The 23,833-nt window shown below is 46.7% G+C and overlaps 1 protein-coding gene across 3 annotated transcripts in view; it reads left to right on the top strand.

The window, feature by feature from the left end:
- The window catches only part of NCAN (neurocan), a 400,988-nt gene that overhangs the window by 201,392 nt on the left and 175,763 nt on the right, over positions 1–23,833 (top strand). For all 3 annotated transcript variants that reach the window (XM_086946853.1, XM_086946852.1, XM_086946854.1), the window contains exons 6-7: positions 10,734–11,027; positions 15,674–17,236. In XM_086946853.1, the coding sequence (XP_086802979.1) occupies positions 10,734–11,027; positions 15,674–17,236 (1,857 nt within the window). The remainder of the gene's footprint in view (positions 1–10,733; positions 11,028–15,673; positions 17,237–23,833) is intronic.

Genomic DNA, 23,833 nt, shown 5'->3' with positions numbered 1-23,833 from the left:
GTGTATGCTATCCCCCGCACTTTGTGGTTCTCTTCTTTGGTATTTGGGCGCTGTGGCCGACCCTCGTTGTGTTGTGTAGCACTTGTGATGGTTGCGTATATCGCCGCACCCCGCTGCTTCTCTGTTCTCCGGCGTGATTTCAAAATGCCGGCGCCCTTTAGTACCCTTTCGGTTTCGTTTTGTGCCTAATGTTGCAAGTACCCTTCGTTGGCTTGGTTTCCCGCTTGAGCGGCTGCGTTGTTGTGACCGCCTGACCGGCTTGACCGGGTGTTTTTTATGGAAGCCCCCACCTTCTTCGTTGCTCGCTGTTTGTGGTATGGGTCTAGGATTAAGATGACCGGCTCTAGACGCACTTTCAGTTTCCCCCGCTTTGTGTATCTCGCATTTCCAAGTAACTTATCCAGTATAACTTCACCCGCGTGGGAGCTGCTGCTGCTTCACTAAGCTCGGCTACACTGCCAATTTCTAGTGCCTCGGCTGAGTGCCTTGTTATTGGCGTTCGCACTACGCTTGTCTCTCATAACAGCAGCGCTCAGAGTGTGATGGGTTGCTCTCTAAGATGGCGGCCCCCAGGCGTACTTTCGCTTTCTCTCTGGTTTCGTTTTTGTACTGCGTGCTATATGCTATAGGTTGGTTGTGGGGCGAAACGGCCGGGGTGTCGGCGATCACCTTACGCGTCTCTTGGTTTACTCGATGTCTACACCGTGTCCGTGCGCCTTCCTGCAACTTTTTCCGGCTCCTCGGTTTTAATTAGAGCGCCATTTTGGTCGTTTCTCACCCGCCCTGTATGTTGGGAAGTGTGATGCCCAAAGCTTCTGCGGACTGCTACCGGCGACCGTTCTTGATTGTTCTTTGTGTTCCCCAGGCGTTCCGACTTCTTTAACCGGTCTTGCTTTTAGGGACCGAGCTCGTATAGCTGAATTATTCGCTATTTGTGCCTCCGGGTTAACGAGGTAACGGACCTAGGCACCCATCCTCATTGCCGTCCAAGCCACGCCCCCTAACCAGGATGTTTCTACCAGAAATTGTGTTGAGGGTTTAAGATTTAACTGTGTTTCAGTCAATGGGCCCATGGTTATGAAGAAAAGGTTTTATAAGCAACGTACGTGCCTTGAATTCGACTCTTTCATATGCTGAACCATGCAGTGATCTCAACTCAAGCAGTTTGTAGCTCCTCCCTAAAAATTGATTTGAAGGTGCTATGCAGGGAATGATGTCACAACAGATCTGTAAACCCATGCTGACGTCATCAAATTAACTTTCTTGTATGCCTTTTGTTGGTGAAGGTAAGAAATGCAAAACTGGGCTAGGAGACCTGTTTTTTTTTTCTGTTCCCTTGATGGCCCCCTTAAAGTCCTTCACAAGGATAACAGATTATTTGGTGGGTACAAAACTAGGCAGGTATTGAATTATTAGAAAAATCGTTGTAAAATACACATCTAATAGTGTCGTCATCTTTTATGTCGTTTTTGAAGATCTAAATTCCTACGGAGACAAATATAATTCCTTTTAAAATCTATGTTTGCGGCAAACGGGGAATAACTTTATTTCTGGTGTTTTAAATTTATTTTGGAAGTTTAAAAAAATATTTTCTAGTTATTCAGGTTATTTATGAGTTTGAAAAAAGTTGGACCTGTTCAATGAAAGGTCATGAAAGCTGCTCAGGAATCAATAGACCCCCTTGGTGAAAGAGATATTGGGGCATTCAAAAGCATGGTTAGCTATGGAATGTGTGTTTGTTGCATTCACAAATTCCTCTACTTCCGGCCTCTAAGGACTCAGAAATGTACTCCATCAAAGAGCTGGTGAAACTCGCCAACCTGAGTGGGAAGGAGAACGTATTACACTTTGCAATAGAGCACGGTTCCTCAAAGTCGGTTCTGGAGGCAGATTTTAAAGATAACTACATTTATCTAAATGAGGATATACAAAAAATCTAACACAGATCCGGCCCTCCAGGATCGACTTTGGAGAACCCTTCGTACAGAGGAAATGGTTCTCCACAAGGAAATATTTCCAGAGTGAGAAAACAAAGTGAAAAGCACAGATTTTTAGCTTACATGTTTTTAAACCACGCCCTTAATAACATTGGCCACGCCCCTTTGAGAGAACTGCTGTTTTTTCATCCCACTTAAAGCCCTGTAAGTAGGTATGTTTAGTACCAGTGTTTGGCAGCGCTGGTAGGGACCTGAGGCAGCAGAAGCGGCAATGGGCTTCCGAAAAAAATCTTAGGGCCAGACCCTATAATGAAGCATACTGTCATGTTGGACGAGGGCCCGGTGTCCTTGGAAAGGCATTCTATACAAGGTTCACTGGTGGCTGCCAATCCACTAGGTTCGAGGTATCTTTGGCGTTTATTCAACCTCCCATGCTCTAAGACTCAGACTTTTAATCCCTTCACACGCCGTATTCAATCTGCACATTTCCTCAGACCCCCTTCGACACGTAGATTTCCCACACAGTTCTGGGATGGTGGTGTTTGGGGCCGATATTCAAGAGACCATTGGTGTTTATATTTTGTAAGAAATTGATTGTCTGTTCCCTTGTGACATTAATTGCTGTGTGTTCCCTCTTGCGTCAGGTTGCTACATTTTCTGTCCTGATGAAGGCACTGTTAAATAACACTTTGGGGTCGAAACATCAACATGTACATCTTAAACACACTTGCATCAAGTGCCTGGGCCTTATGAGACTCTTTCATTCTCTTATGTCTTGATAGTTTGTTTTTTTAACCTTCCAGTTTATGTCCAGTTGGTTGAGATAGTTTTCTTCTTTTGCTATATGCACTGGCTGTTTTTTCACACTGTTTTAGGTCTCGCCTGTCGATGCGCATGCGCATCGAGCAAGGCGAGAGTATTGCGAGTTATCCACACTTTATCTGCACTGCAAGGAATCGTGGCGATTCCTTGCAGTGCCCGTGACTTTTAAGGTCAATGCGCATGCGCATTAAGCTTATGCGCATGCGCATTGACCTTAAAAGTCACGGGCGCGTGCATGTCCCCTCTCCGCCCCCTCCCCCGTTCCGCCCCCTCCCCTGTTCCGCCCCCTCCCCTTCCCGCCGTGTCGCATTTCTCCTCCCCCCTCCCCTCTCTTCCCTCCGGCTTGTTTGTTGATTTGACCCGCTCCGCCCCCTCCCCTTCCCGCCGTGTCGCATTTCTCCTCCCCCCTCCCCTCTCTTCCCTCCGGCTTGTTGGAGCTGTGTACACACTCATTTCCTTCTGTCCACGTTTGATTCCATTTCGAAACAGCACATACATTTACACATACAAAGCATCTTATTTAAGCAGTCCCCTGGCACACATTTCCATATCTTCTGCTTGTGAGCAACGTTCTTGTCAGGTTTTCTAGGTTGCACCTAACAGCCCGTCTTCATTATAATAATTAGCTAGTGAGCAGTACACAGTTACTTTTGGTATTTGAATCCCGTTTTTCCCAACTAAACAATTCGACATTTAATTAGTACCACAATATTCATTATTGCAGGCTACATAAGCTTTTTGCACTCCTCTTCGGAGCTTGGTACAAAAATAGAACACCTGGAGAATCAAGAATTTATTTACGCCATCTAAACCATTCCGACATGGCGCTATCGTGTAGTCCTCTTTCACTCTCGATTCAAAACGATCGCGAGCCCGCGCGGCTTTAAGCCGATCTGGTGCTTCAAGCATTCACCTTGTTTGTTGAACGTAGCAGACTAGGACTGTCACGGTTGATTATCGGTGAGTACCTACTCCGCTGGGAGGTTATGGGCTATCAGTCGTCTTCAAGCAATACAGTTTAGGCATTTATTGCGTCTCTTTGTTTCAGAGCGCGTTTTTTTAGACAGGTTCGTGTTTCTTCGGTGTTGAATGTAGCTGGTCGACAGTCTGACGGTCTTCCATCGGTGAGTGTAAACACTGCGTGGATTTAACATTTCACCAGTTTCTTTAGAATATTATTGCAGTGGGTGACTGTGGTTCTCTGTTTTCAGAGTGCAGTTAAAGACTCTCGCTCGAGTAACTTATGCGGACTGGCGTTCCAAAGGTCGGGTGTGACCTCACTGGCTAAAACAGCAGTTACCATATAGAAGTTATCGCTCAGTACTTTGGTGAGTTGAGCAACTAGCATCTCTCCATACTTACACGCTGTCTGAGTAGGAATGGTTGTCTCACGTGTGAGTTGCTCTTTGATTAGCAGACAGACAGAGTAATTCTTTTCCCAGCATGGGAACATAGCGACGATTTATTTTCATGATTATGTCAATAGCAACAGTGGATCACATATTGTGACAGTATTAGTTATTATTGTGTAGCAAGAGCTCCCTACACATTTAAACATTTACCACGACTGAACATTGTTTTGAATGCAATACACTATTAAAGGAATTCTTTCACCTAATCAGAGGTACTTATACTTCTTCAGGTTGCACCAGTTTGTGACTGTGGTTACACAGACACTACCTAGGCCATCTTATTTCCATGTGAGATTAAACTTTTCCAGAAGTAAGTAAGTACTGGAAATACAAGGTAGTACACACTTCCATTGGTAATTGGGACTTTAACTTGCACATTCACACAAATGCTTTAATCTAGAGTTTGAATTCACACACAACTGTCCTGCGATATTAATTCTTTCTTGGTGGTGGTCTCTATCAGTGGTTCATTTTACATAGGTTATTCACTGGGGCTTGGCTTGACCTACTTATAAGTCCATCATGGAATTTCACGTCGTACTCCCAGTTGTGAATTTTGTATTGTATTGAGATCTGCACCCTCACTCACCCTCAACACCTCACCCTCACCCTCACTCACCCGCACTCACCCTCACTCACCCTCACCCTCACTCACCCTCAACCACTCACCCTCACTCACCCTCACCCTCACTCACCCTCACTCACCCTCAACCCCTCACCCTCACCCTCACTCACCCTCAACCCCTCACTCACCCTCACTCTCACTCATTCTCACTCACCCTCAACCCCTCACCCTCACTCACCCTCACCCACCCTCAACCCCTCACCCTAACTCACCCTCACCCTCACCCTCAACCCCTCACCCTCACTCACCCTCACTCACCCTCACTCACCCTCAACCCCTCACCCTCACTCACCCTCACCCACCCTCACTCACCCTCACCCTCACTCAGCCTCACCCTCACTCACCCTCACTCACCCTCAACCTCACTCACCCTCACCCACCCTCAACCCCTCATCCTCACTCACCCTCACCCTCACTCACCCTCAACCCCTCACCCTCACCCTCACTCACCCTCACCCAACCTCAACCCCTCACCCTCAATACCTCACCCTCACTCACCCTCACCCAACCCCTCACCCTCAATACCTCACCCTCACTCACCCTCAACCCCTCACCCTCACTCACCCTCAACCCCTCACCCACACCATCACTCACCCTCACTCGCCCTCACACGCCCTCACTCACCCTCACTCACCCTCACTCACCCTCAACCTCACTCACCCTCACCCAGCCTCAACCCCTCATCCTCACTCACCCTCACCCTCACTCACCCTCACTCACCCTCAACCCCTCACCCTCACTCACCCTCACCCACCCTCAATCCCTCACCCTCAATCCCTCACCCTCAATCCCTCACCCTCAGTCACCCTCACCCTCACCCTCACTCACCCTCAACCCCTCACCCTCACTCACCCTCAACCCCCTCACCCTCACTCACCCTCAACCCCTCACCCACACCCTCACTCACCCTCAACCCCTCACCCACACCATCACTCGCCCTCACTCGCCCTCACTCGCCCTCACTCGCCCTCACTCGCCCTCACTCGCCCTCACTCGCCCTCACTCGCCCTCACTCGCCCTCACTCGCCCTCACTCGCCCTCACTCGCCCTCACTCGCCCTCACTCACCCTCACTCGCCCTCACTCGCCCTCACTCACCCTCACTCACCCTCACTCACCCTCACTCACCCTCACTCACCCTCAACACCTCACCCTCAACCCCTAACTCACCCTCACTCTAACTCACCCTCACTCACCCTCAACACCTCACCCTCAACACCTCACCCTCAACACCTCACCCTCAACACCTCACCCTCAACACCTCACCCTCAACACCTCACCCTCAACGCCTCACCCTCAACACCTCACCCTCACTCACTATGACTCACCCTCACCCTCACTCACCCTCACTCACCACTCACCATCACTCACAATCACTCACCCTCACTCACCCTCACTCACCCTCACTCACCCTCACTCACCCTCGACCCCTCACTCACCCTCACTCATCCTCACTCATCCTCAACACCTCACCCTCATCCACCCTCAACACCTCACCCTAACTCACAATAACACTCTCTCACCCTCACCCTCACTCACTCTCACTAACACTCACCCTCAACACCTCACTCACCCTCAACACCACCTCACCCTCACTCACCCTCAATGCCTCACCCTCACTCACCCTCAACACCTCACCCTCAACCCCTAACTCACCCTCACTCTAACTCACCCTCACTCACCCTCAACACCTCACCCTCAACAACTCACCCTCAACACCTCACCCTCAACGCCTCACCCTCAACGCCTCACCCTCACTCACTATGACTCACCCTCACCCTCACTCACCCTCACTCACAATCACTCACACTCAGTCACACTCAGTCACACTCACTCACCCTCACTCACCCTCACTCACCCTCACTCACCCTCACTCACCCTCGACCCCTCACTCACCCTCACTCATCCTCACTCATCCTCAACACCTCACCCCACCCTCATCCACCCTCAACACCTCACCCTAACTCACAATAACACTCTCTCACCCTCACTCACTCTCACTAACACTCACCCTCAACACCTCACTCACCCTCAACACCTCACTCACACTCAACTCCTCACTCACCCCCACCCTCACTCACCCTCAACACCTCACCCTCACACAGTGCAATAGGTCTCGCAGGATTTTTACTTAAAGCTTTTACATTTGCTTATTGCTTTTTTGATTTGTAAATCTTTTGCATTGCCTACAAAAAATAAAATGCAAAAGATTTACAACAAAAAAAATATAAACAATTCTAAAAGCACTAACTCTAATGCTGCGAGACCTATTGCATTTCTAATGCTTGTTTCACCTGGTCACTTTCACTGCACCGTCACTTGCAGCACCGTTTCACACTCTGGAATTGTCACCTTATTTATGAAAAGCTATAAATAATTAAATCAAAATTTGTATATCATTTGTTGTTACAGATTCTGAATTAGTTACTCCCTGCAAATGTATTGAATGTATTTAAATGATTCCCATCGGAACATTTTTCTAGTCTTAAGCCACCATCTTATACCCCCAGACTCACTGCCCTCCCCTAAATACCCCAGTCTGCAACTTAATAATTCCATATCAGACTGGAAGGGGAGGTACATGCCCTGGAATCCTTGCATTAATTATCTGAAACAAACTGTTTGAATTTCTCACACTTACATCTCACTTAATTACTTTATTTATAATTACATTGCAGAAACTCCAAGTAAACTAATCAATTTCATGCCCGCGTTTGACTTACAGTAAAATACCAGCGGTGACTCAATTAATACAAAATTGATTTCTGCTAGAAATTTTCAAAGCTGAATTACCCAAGATTGATTTTTTTTTAATGTAAATAATATTTACCCATTTTTGAAGTATACAAATTTCCATGTTTGTATCTGTATGCTGGATCGCATGAGGATCAATTCTACTAGTCATATTTCTGTCTGTGATTTTTCCAAGGTGCGATAAAACATCCTTGGGCTTTGCTAAGCTGATTAAAAGTCAGTTGATTGCGAATAACTTAGGAAGTAAGGTAGCAGGAAAAAATTATTAAGTCCATAGTCATTTGGTAAAGAGTTTCCTAGATTTGAGTATTTCCCCTTCTGATAGTCAGATGTTATACATTTAGAGGGTCTTTGTCGCTACTGAAAACGCTCTACCGCCCGACACACCTGTTTTAACACAGATGCTTCTACCAGAAATTGTGTTGAGGGTATAAGATTTAACCGTGATTCAGTCAATGGGCAAATAATTATGAATAATAGATTTAGTGGCGGCTGGTCCATGGGGGCGTTTGGGCGCCGCCCCCCCTGTTTTCTCGCCGTGCGAGAAGGCAAACAAATGTAGTTATTATCACCAATGATAATAACTACCATTTGCTTCTGCCTTGCCTTCTTGCACGGCGAGAAAGTAGAATCTGTGTGGGCGGTGTTACTCGAGGGCAGGGGGGAGCGGCTTGCCCACTGTTGGTAATACTGTCTGTTTGGGCATCCTGAGAGGCTACCCAGACAGACAGTATTAACAGAGTAGGCAAGCCGCTCCCCCCTGCCCTCGAGTAACCCCTCCCACTCTCCCCGTCTCTCTGTATGCTGCTGTGCTGCAGCATACAGAGAGAAATGACGTCAGTAGGGGGCAGCCGGCCGAACCAATCCCAGAGCTGGCTGCTGTGGAGGGGAGGGAGGCTGCCTGCCGCCTTCTAATGACGTCGGAATTCTCCAGCAACTGCGGGATTCTGAAGTCTGGATCGGATCCTCAGTCAGGATTCAAAGAAAAGCGGGAAGCCGTCAACTAAGCCTTAGGTAAGTTTCGGAGACCCGAGCCAGCATTAATATTATTACTGCAGTCACAGTGAAGTATAATGAGAAGTCGAGGGATCACTGAGAAATGTTCGGGGAAAACAGCTTGGCGACTCCTATAAATTAAAGTCTATGTCAGGGAAACCCAAACTCAGATGGGATCTCTCGGCATCAAACAGTTTCTTTTCTGTGATAAAGTTCCGACTGGAAACAGTTAATTTTAGATGAAAACTGTTTTTAAATGTTTCGCATCGTCATCGTGCATTGTTTTATTGAAATGTATTACAATTTCACTGTTATATTAAACTTAGCATGTAGTGTTAAACAGTTTTCATTCTGCATCTGCCACCGCAAATGATTTCTTTAGGAATACATATTAAATGGGACCCCCAGAAGTGTTCTGACCAGTATTGTGATCCTTTAATCAGCGTGCTTGTGCAGTCCTTTAATAGAGTAGCCCGTGGTATTGATGCCTTTGCGAGGCAATTGGGTCGTTTGAATGTCAGTTTCACAATTGGCGGTTTATAAAGTAAAATGTGTCCCAACAGTGACATTTGGTTCTGAGATATGGGGCTAAAAGTCTTGCTTCCTCAGTCAGGTTGCGGAAAAACATTTTTTAAGGAGAATCCCGAGGATACCTCTGTCAGTACCTGGCTTATTAAGCAGGTTTGCTGGTTGTCACGGCTTTTGCTGCTTTGAAGATGGTGCGGCTGGTAAGGGAGCCAGTGGAGTTCCATCAGGATGGGAGAGGTGTGTTCCTACTTGTTCAGGCCCAGGGTGAGATGCAGCGGCAGATAAGAAAGCTGGCCGTCCTGTGCGGGTGACTGATGTGGTGTGTGTTAGCAGTGCCCTCCCCTCTGTACCCTCTCCCTGCATTAACTTGCAAATTGTGTGTGTGTGTGTGTGTGTGTGTGGGAGAGACTATCAGGCTTGCTCGCCAACAGGTCCCAAACATTTGCGCCCCACCACTTTCAAATGTCACCAGCCGCCAACGTACGTGCCTTGAATCCAGCTCTTTCATTGGCTGAACCGTGCAGTGATCTCAACTCAAGCAGTTTGTAGCTCCTCCCTAAAAATTGACTTGAAGGCGCTATGCAGTGAATGATGTCACAACAGATCTGAAAACCCATTCTGACGTCATCAAATTAACTTTATAGAATGCCTTTTGTTGGTGAAGGTTAATAATGTAAAACTGGGCTAGGAGACCTGTTTTTTTCTGTTCACTTGATGGCCCCCTTAAAGTGCTTCACAAGGATAACAGATTATTTGGTGGGTACAAAACTAGGCAGGTATTGAATTATTAGAAAAATCGTTTTAAATTACACATCTAATAGTGTCGTCATCTTATATGTCGTTTTTGAAGATCTACATTCCTACGAAGACAAATATAATTCCTTTTAAAATCTATGTTTGCGGCAAATGGGGAATAACTTTATTTCTGGTGTTTTAAATTTATTTTGGAAGTTTAAAAAAATATTTTCTAGTTATTCAAGTTATTTATGAGTTTGAAAAAAGTTGGACCTGTTCAATGAAAGGTCATGAAAGCTGTTCAGGAATCAATAGACCCCCATGGTGAAAGAGATATTTGGGCATTCAAAGTCATGGTTAGCTATGGAATGTCTGTGAACGCCCAAACATGGCTGTTTGTCGCATTCACAACTTCCTCTACTTCCTCCTTCCGGCCTCTAAGGACTCAGAAATGTACTCGATCAAAGAGCTGGTGAAACTCGCCATCCTGAGTTGGAAGGGGAACGTATCGCACTTTGCTGTAGAGCACGGTTCACCAAAGTCAATTCTGGAGGCAGATTTTTAAGATAACTACATTTATCTAAATGGGGATATGCAAAAAATCTGGCACGGATCCGGCCCTCCAGGATCGACTCTGGAGAACCCTTCGTATAGAGAAAATGGTTCTCCACAAGGAAATATTTCCAGAGTGCAAAAACAAAGTGAAAAGACCAGAATACCTGCCAACTTCGTGAAGCTTTTTGTGAACTTTAGGAAGAACTAAGCCATTCATAATTTCTGGTTTTCTAAATTCTCTGCCAATTTAAGCATACAAAAGGGATCAGTAATTCCTGTGAAAATATGTAGTTCTCTTTGCCTTTAACACATGTAAGTGGCTTCTTTTGAGTTTCTGTTTTAATGTTCTTTCAACCCTGTTTGTATCCAGGTACGGTCCGCTTTGTCTCTCGACCCCGGAAGCAAACCTTTCTGGACGCCACCCTCTCCTGCCAAGCCCAGGGGGGCAGTCTGGCGACCGTGGGGCAGCTGTATCTCGCGTGGAAGGAAGGTCTGGACCAGTGCGACCCTGGCTGGTTAGCTGACGGTAGCGTGCGCTACCCCATCAAAACACCACGCAAGAACTGCGGCGGAGACCTGCCCGGCGTGAGAACCGTGTACCAGTTCCCGAACCGCACAGGATTTCCGGATCCCAGGGATAAGTTTGACGCCTACTGCTTTCAAGGTACTGGGCTCTCAGTCCGTGATGTCTTGCAAATCACCGAATTCGAGAACAGTCATTTCCGTTTGTACTAATTGTATATGAATATTCCTTGAAAATGACCATTTTAATCCCATTTTTAAGGTTTTGGACATGTAAGAGTACGTAAAAGGGTACTACAGGAATACTACCTTCTGTGCGACACAATGCCTTTGTGAATAAATGCCAATTACCCTAAGTATTGAATTCTCAGAACATACTACACCCCTGCCATGTCTCCTAGGTCCGTGTGTGATGTGCTGCTGTAGACCACAATTTTACCTTGAATTATAGGATTGTCTTTTTTTTAATTCCACGATCAAACAGGACTACAAGTCCCAGAATTCATAGGAAAAAAAACTGGACTGAAGCAGCGCATGGTGCGTGAACCTGGGAAACTTAACAGCTACAATACTAAAATAAAACAAAGTCGTAGGATGGAAACACTGTCCCGCAGACATGAAGCTACCTGGCACCTGAAAGTAACACTTTAACCCGAAGGTCTGAGCAAGAGACAACATGCGTGGCACAGGTAGCAGCTGCCTATATAATGCCAACTGTGACAGAGGTCACAAACTCCCTTTCCATTCTGGGTCTTGGAGTTTTGCTTTCATAATCAGAAGATCCAGGTTATGTTTATTTCCACGGCAGGGACATTTTCACGTTTCTCTTTAACCTGGAAGAAAGATTCAGTGATGGTAGCCTGTCCCAAACAGGGAGGAGCCAGCGCTTAATTTGTGCCTGTGTTTACTGGTGCTCGGCACCAGCACGTATTTATAGCATTCTACCATGTGGTGGCGCTGCCAGTCCTTTTTTTTTATGTAGTACCTGAGCAAAGTGTTTAATAATTTAGTAGATGATTAAAACAGAACAATAACAGTGTACTCTGGCCTTCCTTATGGGTTTTGCTTACCTAGTACAGTCCGAATTGTAATACTCGTAGGAGTGTAATGGTAAGTAGGCAGGGCTGTAAGTGGGCCTGGTCTCACTGGTGCTGAGCACTGGCAGTTTTTTAAAGCGGTCCTCGAAACGGGTCTCTATCGGGCTCTGTTTTGTGCCCTGGCACAGGCGGTCTGTTTTTTTCCGAACTGCAGTGACAGCAGGGAAATCGATGTGCGCGCGCTCACACTGCTCACTTCTCACTAGCGGAGAAGTTACGGCATGACGTCATGCCAGGTGAGCGTTGTAGGGGAAGAGAAATCCTTCAACGAAAATCATTTCCTCTCTGGATTTCCCTTCTCTGTTTGAAACTCAGGAGCTGGTGGCACCTCGTGGTGTCACCAGGGCTGTAAGTGGAAGCTTTTTCAATATTATATACAAGCCATAGTTGCTGCTTATGTGTCTTATGCAACTAACAACCATTGACAAAGCCAATAGTTCTGACTTGTTGTAGGTATGATGTTACTTGTTGTATCATATTTCTGGATGCAATGACAGAAACAGCAAAATACAAGTCGGGCGGCACACTATGCTAAGCACAGATTTTTAGCTTACATGTTTTTAAGCCACACCCTTAATTACATTGGTCACGCCCCTTTGAGAGAACTGCTGTTTTTTCATCCCACTTAAAGCCCTGTAAGTAGGTATGTTTAGTACCAGTGTTTGGCAGCGCTGGTAGGGACCTGAGGTGGCAGAAGCGGCAATGGGCTACCAAAAAGAATCTTAGGGCCAGGCATTTATTATTTTATAACTAAAGCGCCGGGAGGGGCTACCTTCAATATGACCATTGGGGAACGTCCCGCCTCCAGGTAAGTGGTGGCAAAAACGGACCCAGCGGAAGCTCTGTGCCTCTGCATCGGTGGGCCAGGAGCGGTGCTCCACCACACCAAGTTTTAAATGAGTCCCTCTGTCTGCAACATCATGAAGTCTTCGATTTTTCTCCACCAAAATATTTTGGGTGGATTTTTGCCTGCAGCATTAAAAAAGTGTGCAGACTTAATTAAATTGTACTAAATGTGCATAGTTTCTCACACAGCTCACTCCTTAATTGAAATGCCCCCGCCTGTCCTTTACCTGTGGGACCCCCTCTGAGCTCTGTCAGTGTACCTCCTTCCTGGTCTGAAATCCCCCCCGCCTGTCCTTTACTTTTCGTACCCCCCTTTGTGCTCTCTCAGTGTACCTCCTCCCTGAACTGTGGTATTTTGTCTTTCCTTGGAGGGACCTATCCCATCTCTCTGTGTGCCTCTTTTCTGAACTGCAAAATCTCATGTCTGTTCTTTATAGGGGGGCCCCTTAGACTTCTGGCAATAGACCCCCCTGGCTGAGTCTTGGTACCCCTTGCCTCCTGACCATTCTCTACTCGAAGGGACCCTTGAGGGCCTGGCAGTGCACCTCCCTCCTAGACTGAATACGGGGCCTATCCTAAGAGGGATCTTCCATATCTGTGGCATTAGACCTCCCGATGAGATGTGATGCCCTCTACTAGTGCATCTTATCTGCCGGAAGGGACCCCTCCGAGCTCTACCCGTGTATCTCTCTCCTAAACTGCCATGCCTTTTGCCAGTTCTCTATATAGAAAGACCGCTCAATGCCATGGTAGTGGATGCCTCTGTTAGCTGCGAGAAAAACCTTAACAACGCGGTCAAAACACTGCAATACATTTACATCGCTGCTTTTACAATGCAAGTCATTACAACGACTTGCACTGGATGCCGCAATAGACCAAGGAATAGTGTGATTTACTATTCCAAAACCGTACCTACTGTACGTAGGCTGGAGATGGAATAGTAAATCATACTATTCCTAAGATCAGCGCCCTACAGCGCAAGTCGCTGTAACGACTTGCGTTGTAAAAACAGCAATGTAATGTACTGCGATCTAAATGATCGCGTTGTAACAGCATACATCCGTTAGCTGCAGTGGAGACATTTCACCTCTAGAGGGCAATCTTTGGAGCGGGCTCTACGCATTGCTCAGCACCAGCCAAATATGGTTCTGTGCCATGATATATACTCAGTACTCTGTCTCCTGAACTGATCATCCACCCTGTGGCGCTGGGGGGTGGGGGGGGGGGGGGGGTCGGTCAACTAGAGGGGCCATCCTTCAGGAATAAGGCCTACAAATTAACGGGGGAAACGCAGGGCATATTGATTCATTTAAATCAATATGAATGTGCAGCGAGAACCTCCCCGATGAATATTTGATTGAGGAATTCGTCAGAATAATGAATAATCCTCCTTTGATGACCATGGTGAGGCGCCATGAATTATTCAGCAGGCGCGTCTGCGCGCTTCCGGGCCCCGCGCCAGGAGGCGGCGGCCACACATTAAAGAAGAAATGAAAAGAAAGACTTCTCCCAGGGCCAAATGGCCGCCTTGGGACTGAACCCGTTAAAGGGATAGATTTACCACACTTGCTAGGCCGCGCCTTCCAGAGGTCTCTATTGCGCGCCGCAGAAATGCGGCAGACATATTTTATTAAGACTGAGAGAATCAGGGCCTCAGGAAACCTCAGCGGTCTCTTACTGAAGATGCAATATTTCATAAATCACCCCCCCAATCCCACCACCCTCTGCTCCAGGGTCGCCATTGGAAGGTAATGATGCACCGGTGGCTACCTCTGCGGAGAGCGGGAATTAAATGGCTGTGAACCCAGGCAGCTTGCCCGAGCTCTTTTCCTAGATTAATGGAGTATGCCGTGTGACGTGGTGTCTAAGCCGCGAGGTCTGTGAAATAGCTTGGTGAATTGACACCCGTGGCAGAGATGTAAGCGGAAGTCAAAAATATGGATTCCAAAGGGCCGTCTCAACCATCTTGTCCTAGTAGTGAGTGTTGTGGTGTTTACTAATACCCAGTGGCACTCTCCTGTACAGGGGTGTAGCTTCAGGGGGGGTATTTGGGGTGTTACACCCCCCTAATGTATATTCTGTTGAACAGATGTGACAGATGCTTACGGTTGGGTGTGGCGCGGTGTCTGTCAGATTTTATTGTGATTTTTATACACACTTCCTCTCTTGAAAGTCTTCAAAATGTTGGTTATTTGACAAAATATTGAGTTTCTCTCACATAGTACTTCTATCTATCTGCATTTATCTCCCTTTCCACTGCCCCTCAAGTCCTGCTTGTTCTTTATGTATTTTAACCTTATATGCCAGCCTGCTTATCGGGAAATCGGAAGCTCACACCCCACAATCAAACTGACCAAGCTACGCCCCTGATCTTGTAGGGGCCTGCCCTAACCTGCTAGGATGCAAAAACACCATGTCCTGTGGGGACCCGCTTTCTCCTCCGCCCTCTTCAAAATAGGGTTACGTTAGCCTTAAATCGCCTGCCCTCTCCCCAAGGATTCTTTAAAAAGACCTCTCCGCCAAAAGTTGAATCTTTCAGGAGACCGCAGGAAACCCTAGGTTTATCAGGTCTGTGGGTGAGGGTTTTACACTGGCACACCTTCTGATGGGCACAAACTAACACATGGATACCTCCCAGTGGTGGTACAGAGACAAAATTAAGAGTTTATGGGATAGGCAATTGCAGGCTCCTCCCCAGTGAGGAGTTTGCAACATTGTAATTTAACCCCAAAACTATTGCCATGTTGATAAATTAAAAAAGTTTGTGAACTTTGCCATTTTTTTTCCATAGAAAAGTCAAAACTAAAACGAAGTAAAATTATTCCATTTTCTTTTCTGCCTTTAGCTGACTCGTCCTCCACGGTCAATGCTCTGTCGCTGAGGGATGCGGCTTGGTGGTCTACTGAACAAAGTGAGACAAACCCGGAGAGCCCGTGGGCAGAAGAGGAACTCGAAAGCTCAATGCCACAGTACAGCACCCACTTTGGAAGCAACAATGCTCTGAATGAAGACGATGTAGGACCTTCCACCACAGGGAACAGCGTCTTCCGCCAGCAGGTTGGCGAGCTGATTGCTTCGATGGGTTCCGAGATGGTCAAGAGGAACGGCTCAGCCTCTTTCTCGAAGCCTTCCTTCGTGCAGGACGAGCAGCTACAAGAGGAGGCTGATGCGAGCTTCCAATCGACCTCTGAAGCCGCTATCCACGACGAATCGAGCAAAGATGAGCTCCTATCGATGGGTGGAGTACTTGAAAGTGATGCAGGCAGTTCAACCCCATCTTCAAACCTGTTGAACGTGGAGCAGCCAGACACGGACGTGAATTTCCAGGGATCCCAGGATACTGCTGTCTCGGAGGAAGGGGACAAAAATGAAGGAGACGACTCCATATCTTTGGTCAGCCTGAAGGAAACGTCAACACTATCCTCCACCACATCCTCGGTCATATCGCAAGCACAGGACGAGCAACCAGAAACCAGCTTCCAGGCAGAGGATGTTGGGTCGCCCAAGGGACAGGTTGTTCCTGAAATGCGTTTGGTCCCATCTCAGCAAGTCATTGTTCCGGAAGAATCGGACCAACAAGAAGAACAAGCTGGTGTCCCATTGGGAAGCTCTGAATCTAACACCAAAGCAGAATTTTCAGATGTTACTATCGCTAAAGACGGCGGGAAGGCTGCTGACGACTCCTCGAACGTGGTGGATGAGCCTCGCAGGCTCAGAGGGGACAGCTGGGAAGGCGTCCACGAACAGATGGATTTCATGGCTGATTCTTCTGAAGATTCACGCGACTCAACCGAGGCAACAGGAGCGGGTCTAAATATAGAAAGAACTGAACCTGTTTCGGATGAGGATGAGCCTGCAAGGCATTCCGGGGGGACCTCACCAGCATCGAATGACTCTTCAGGTGATCCGGGAGAGACTCTATTGGACATTTCAACTTCAAACCCATCGGCCAGCACTCTAACACCGCTTACTCATAAAAGATCGTCTAAAGTTCACTTGAAAAACCCTCAAGATCTAACCGAGTTTACAGTATCTCCTTCTAGTAAGTCATCCACAGATGTGACTTCTGTGACCTTCCCCGACGATCCCAAGGAGCCTACAACTTTGTACGAAACTGCACATCTGTTTCCAAACTCAGAGGATTCCTTCACGGCAGACAAAAGTACTGACCCAAAGCAAACACCTGGAAAGGTGAATCAGGAAGAAGAAACCCAGGCAAACCAACAGGAAGAGGACACTTTGAATCCACACTTAAGTTCTGATGTGGAAATAGCTGCGGAGGAGGTGATCAACGATGATGAAACCACAGCTTTGAAAAACCAAGAAGTCCACAAAACAGACAACCGCAGACGGCTTCAACCCCAGCCAGATCTGTCCTACAGCAGGAACACGGAAGAGCCGAGCCACGGTGAGCAAATCTGTTTATGTGCCCTTTTAATAGTGAGTGTTTGGAGTGCGTAGCCTTTTGGAAGGTACACATACTTTTTAATGAACGTTCTGAATATTTATCGGCTTAACTCCCACGCAGTATCTGGTGGCACGGTCGGCACAGTAAGGGCACGGCGAACATTGCGTGTCCGATTCACAGACTCTCTGAAGGTCATATGGCGTAGGTTTACAACCAAAAATGGCCCCCTTTACACCAGACAGGAATGTCTCTGAGGCCCTCACACAACTACACTGGCTGCCCATAGCCCAGCGTGTTCAATGTAAAGCCCTAAGCACCGCCTTCAAAGCTGGGCGTGGCCTTAGTCCACGGCAATATTCAAAAGAGTGGGAATCCAATATACCCTTGCAGGCGTGGGCAATAAAGTTTTCAAAAAGAAGGAAGAAGTTGCCTACAAGGGATTTTGTTTGTCTTTCTCTTCATGACATTGATTGTTTCAAATTGTATAGAGAAGATGTTAACATAGTGTATTGTATAGGTCAACTGACCAGCGACGGCTCGTGGAGGGAGTTACGGTGGGGCAGGAGGGTGGGGAGGGGGAGGGGCAGGGTGGAGGTTGCTAAAAACCGGCATATGGATAATTGCAGGTAAGTAAACAATTTAATTAATAAAACGAATTTCGTAGTGCGCCTTGCATCGCAAAATGCAATGCAGTGCGAGCTACGAAATTCGTTTTATTAATTAAATTGTTTACTTACCTGCAATTATCCATATGCCGGTTTTTAGCAACCTCCGCCCTGCCCCTCCCCCTCCCCGCCCTCCTGCCCCACCGTAACTCCCTCCACGAGCCGTCGCTGCAACTGACGTCACCTTACAAACTATGTTTTGTTGCTTTTTCCCTGATAAATTTTAAGTTTTATATATTAAATATATGAATACTTTTTTGAAATACATTCCATTGCCCCGTGTATGATTCACTATTCATTTTTTATTAACAGTTGTTACTATATAAAATTGTCTCATTCATTAGTTTGATTAATTCTGTTGCCCACTACTAATGAGGGTGTGACTTTTAAATTGATCAAATAACTGTAAACAATTTTAGACAAACAAAATCCCTTGTAGGCAACTTGTTCCTTCTTAGTCCATGGCAGCTGTCACAATATATCAAACCCTACATTCCGGCTGGACCACTTAGGTCTTCGGATTGTGGAAATATGATCGTTCCCAGGGTGCAGAAAGTAAAATGGGGAGGAAAAAGCTTTACCCATACCACCACTAAGCTCTGGTGGTTGAAAAAAGAAACCAATTTGTTTACATTTAGGAAAGGATTGAAAACCTGTTTTTTTAATGGTGTCTCCATAATATTCAAAATACATTCATCTGAACCAGCGCCTAGACACCCTCGGGTACATGCAGCGCTTTACAAATACTTTATTTCATTTCATTTCACTCCAAGTGATCTGCTTTGCCTGTGTAAATTGCTCTAAGACATACCAAGGAATCAATGCAGAAAGAAATACCGGGCGTTGTAAAGTTTGTGGACAAGGTACAACACCAAATCGGGTGCAAACTCCGGCCCCAATGGGTGATGGAGTCACTGCCCAAGATAACACAATGCAGCATTTATGATCTGACTGTTGGAGTTGATTGTGTGTGTGAGGAGCGCGCGCCTTTCCTTTGTGTGACTGGAATGTGGATCTTAGCAGGGACAGTGTGTGTGTGACTCCATGCTACTCTAAAACTGACATGTCTTTTGGTATTCACTCACAAGGGGGCTCTGGACACTTTTATTGCATCACACACTGTACAATAAAGTATCTCTGCTTTGCATGAAGGTCCCCAGAACTCTTCACAAGCAGACGAAAAGTACACTTTGTTTTTTTTCTGCACAATTGAAAGAATCCGCAGCATGGGGTAACCCTCTTGCTGGGAGCTGTGCCCTCGCGAGACTCGGTAATATCATGTAATCCCCTTTTTACTGCTGCATAAATCAGTATTTCTGTTGGACCCAGGGGCGCTTTCCTCGTCTTGTAATATGGTGATTTCAGACAAGAGGATTTTTAATTTTGCATAATTTTTATGCTTGGCACGTTTAGTTGTGGGGGCAGATGGGGGGGGGGGGGGCAAATGGCGCATGGAGAGCAATGCAAGGCAACGATGTGTGCTGTTAACAAGCGTTAATGCCCTGTGCTTGGGAGGACACCCGCGCCTTTATTGTGCACAACATAAATCAGACGCCATTTACACACGCGGGGGCGGTTTTAGAAATGAAGAGCTCGTGCGCAGACGAGCAGGGGTGTTCAAGGGCAGCAAGACAGGAAGTGCGTCCCCGTCACTTCCTTCTTCCCAAAGCTCTATTCCCGCCCTATCCGCTCTTGTTTCCTGCCTATGAACATACAAACAGATCCGATCACAGGGGAGACCAAAATGGCTTCTTTTAAGGTGTCTCCCTCTGATTCAATGTCAGTCAATGGGAAAAATCAATTGCCCCGATTATTTTTCAAACTCTCTCTTACTAGCTTCAAAATGTTGGCATGTGTGTATTAGCAACTCTGTTGTGATTGGTAGAAACCTGACTGCGCTGTGCAAAACAAGGCAACCACGGCCCACCCTTCAGATAACCGAGACGGAACTGTGACGCCGCTGTGTGGAAGACGCGCAACCAACCAACACCACGCTGCAAAGGTAACAGTACTGCTGACAGCCGCAGGAAAAGCAGCACAACGGCTAACTTCACAGGGAAAGCAATTCAGCCCTTAAACTCTCCCCTCCTTATGTCCAAGAAAAAAGCAAAGCAACAAAGACTCCACAGGATAAAAGGAAGGCAAACACTGAAAAGCAACTCAACCCTTCCTCCCGTCTCCAACAAAATCAAACAGATCACTGAAGCAGAAAGCCTTCACACTGCACTGCCTGGACCCAACAAGCACCTCATCAGGCAAGAGCAGAGTAACTGTGACCCCCATTGAGTGAAAACAACGCGTCCACTCAGGACCACAGGAAAGAGCAAAGCTAGGCCAGCAGTGGAGGGTAAAAGCAGCCCAGCTCCTGACCCAAATTATTGACCTTGGAGATCAGGCTCCAAAAATATCCCCCGGAGCGGCGACGAGCAGAGGCCGTTGGACGAAGGAGGCTGGTGAAGAAAGAGACATCAGTGGCGGGAGAGTCAAAGAGAACCCCCGCTCCCTTCCCATGCCAATTTTGCTTGAAGATGAGCTGGTAGCCATGGCAACCTTTTTTGGCAAGCATTAACGCCCCGCCAAATTAGAGCCCATTACATCCCTTCTTGTCATAACATTCACCGAACAGGGACTGAGTCTTCAAAGGGGAGCGCAGACGGGTAATTGCATCTGATTTCAGCTCAGGAATAATTCATGGACCGCCGCTCCGGCTCAGAAGGGGTGCTTGGTCGCCAGGCTCTTAGCGCACATGAAAGAAGGTCTGGCTTCCACAGCGCCCTCTTGTTGGCACCATCAGTTCCACTGGAGGGACCCATTGGTGTTGGGGGGCAGGGCGGATCTTTGCCCTCTAGGCACAATCCAACCTTCCGCTAGGATGGAGGCCATCTTGGATTGGGCGCTGGGCCTGAAACGTATCATTCAAGTTAAATTGACAGATGCTCGTAGCTTGGAATTCTATAAACCATTAGACGTGGGGTGCCAGGCCGCTCCACTGCAGCGGAGTTCTCAGAATCAAAGCTGGTGCAATGTCAACATGAACATTGAGCTTATTTAATTGTTTAATCTCCACAAAAAACAGCTCAGCGTTGTTACTGGCATGCAGTTGGAATACTGAGACAGAGAATTTGTTAGAGAGTTAGATATTGTACTGCAGAATTTGTATACCATTTAAATGCCCTTGACGAGGCTATGAAGCACTCCAGTTTGTAAACACAAGGAGATGATGACGGAGCGCTGAAACGTTTCCGTCACTCACCCCCAGTCACAGATCTGGGTTGAATCCATCATCATTCTTTAGCTCACTTTGCCACCTCAGTTCAGACCCAGCCATATGCAAATCAGTCTTGACCCTGTACCTCATGGGAACATAACAGCCCGAACTGCCAAGCCATGTCTTCCCTGGACCGGAATCAGGCATCCTGGGACCGGTTTTGGGGTAGCACCTCTCACCAGTCAGGCTAGCTTGATTCCAGTGGCACAGTGAGCAAGGGACCCACGTCTGGGCATACCAACTTATGGCAGACAAAGCAAACACGAGGAGATGATGGACGGAGCACTGAAACTTTTCAGACACTCACCCCCCAGTCACAGATCTGGGTTTAATCCATCATCCTTCTTCAACTCACTTCGCCACCCCAGTTCAGATCCAGCCATATGCAAATCAGTCTGACCCTGTGCCTCATGGGAACAGTCCAGCCCGAACTGCCAAGCCATGTCTTCCCTTTTGTAGTAGGTTTATGAGCACCCTTTAGCAGTGTACGTTTGGCAGGGTCTTAGATGTAATATGTCCTGTATGGGCGATAATAGTTGAGGGATGTGAGGTTCAAATACTTGTTCAAAATATAATGGGACCTATTCACAAAATATATTTAAAAGTAATGGATATAATTAATGAAAAGTAATGTAATGATAAATTAATAGAAATGTACACTATTTTTTTTTATTAAAACAGGTTATTAAATATTTTTTAACGTAATAAATGTTTTTTTGACATTAAATACATTTATACTTTTAACAATTTTAAATAATTTAATGTGACAATATTGCCTCTATTTAAAGTCCTTGCCTCCATTATTTTCTATGGGAGGGTGGTGTAGTACCAGTGGTTAACCGTTTGTGGCTCTGGACTTAGTCTATCTCTGAGTTTGAGTACAGTTGCTATTGGTTGGATCCTTTTTAATTGTAGTAATTTTAAAAGTGCAATTTGTTAATAGGAATGGTCTCGTTTAAGGACGGATGTCTGTCCCTCATTCAACCAATCCTTAAGCCTCACTTAAACCCCCACCTCATATCTCCCTAAACCCCACCATGTAGTAAGCACACCCCATATTTCAACCATTCCCCCCGGTCCCTCCCAAATTTACTGCCAAGTTGTGAACTTACATGTTTGGGATGCCCCTCAGAGAAAACATAGGAGTGGTCGAGGTGTGGATTTACACTCGTAGGTTTGTGAGTAGCCTTTTGTTAGTTCTACTAAGTGTAATACAAAATGCAGTTTGTAAACTGGCCTAACTGTGACCTATATTGTGTCGCAAAAAGCATGATGTGCCTCAGGGAGTCTGAGGCGTAGACACATTTGCTCATACATACTCCACACTTGGAGTTGACATCTGAATCTTGGTATTAAATGGATGTGGAGAGCCGGGTCTTTAGTGCTCTTGGGAATTCAAGGTGATAGTCGATGCTACGTACTCATGCGTCAATCAAATCTCTAAGTAACCCATCTGGACGAAGAAAGAACGTCTTCCACTTTCCAGTGTTTTAAAGGGCCAAAAGAGGGGCCACGCTGGAACCCAATGGTCTCATTTAGAGATAAGTGTGGAGTTTGTGTTGAAGGAAGACTGGTGAAGCTCCATCGACTGTTCGACGAGTGATGCGTATTGCTTTGAAGGTGATACATCTATCCACCCGCAGCCAGTGTGACGATATTATAATTCTGGTGATGTGAGTATCGATTGCACAGTGAAAGGGTGTCTGGCAGATGCATTCTGAATTATGTCTGGTTGTCAAGCTATTAAAATTGAAGGGTCAGCGTGGAACAGAATTTACAAAAGTGAGGTGGCCGAGTGGGTCTGTGACACAGGATGAGACGGATAGTGGAAGATTAACTGAGAATTTTATTTGTGGTTTACGTACTGGTGAGCAATGTGGAAGAGTAGTTCGTAGAATGGTGGGGGGGCTAGCGATTACGAGAGAGTGTTTGGGTATGGCCTGGGTGGAATATGTGAGCTGTAAGGACAGGAGACAATATTATAACGTAGGGAAGGACGAGATGGAAATGCGAGGGTTGATTGTTTCATATTGAATATATATTTTTAAGTTCAAGTGGTGGATGAGCGTGTGGCAGCTGAAGCTGAACTTCCAGAGCTAGTTGGTAGTTGTGGAGCAGCGAGGTCTCGGCCATTCGATCCCACTTGAACGAGTATATTTTGCTGTTTAGGTCTGGAGCACGCCGCAACTAGACATCACCGGCATTGGTGGGAGATAGTCGCTCATCAGGGGCTCAGCTAGTAGAACACCCTTGTGTTAGCAGATCTGAGTTGTGTTACTGTTGTGTGATGTTCAGTCCAACAATGCTTCCCTTAAAGGCAAGTCGCTTTAAAGAGTTGCTTGGTAAAGGAATGTGTTGCAAAGACTCGGATCGCGTTGTTAAGGCACAGCGTAGTTCGAGCCGCGATGTAAAGGCTGCTTCAGATTAAAATGGGACTTACTTGGATCCAGACTGGATTATACTAATATCCTGTATCTGGGTCTTCCAGAATACCTCTTACAGCGTATGCAGGTGGCCCAGAATGCAGCTGCACGAGCCATCTTTGGCCTGCATCGTCGAGCCAGTGCCTCGAACTTGCTGCAAACCCTACACTGGCTCCCCATACGGAAGAGGATAATATTCAAAGCTTTGACACTAGCTCACAAAGCCTGACATGCCACGGGT

This window comes from Lissotriton vulgaris, chromosome 12, assembly GCF_964263255.1.
Source record: "Lissotriton vulgaris chromosome 12, aLisVul1.2, whole genome shotgun sequence".
NCBI lineage: Eukaryota > Metazoa > Chordata > Amphibia > Caudata > Salamandridae > Lissotriton > Lissotriton vulgaris.
Note: the sequence above shows the minus strand (reverse complement) of the source record. Positions and strands in the feature narration are given on the sequence as shown.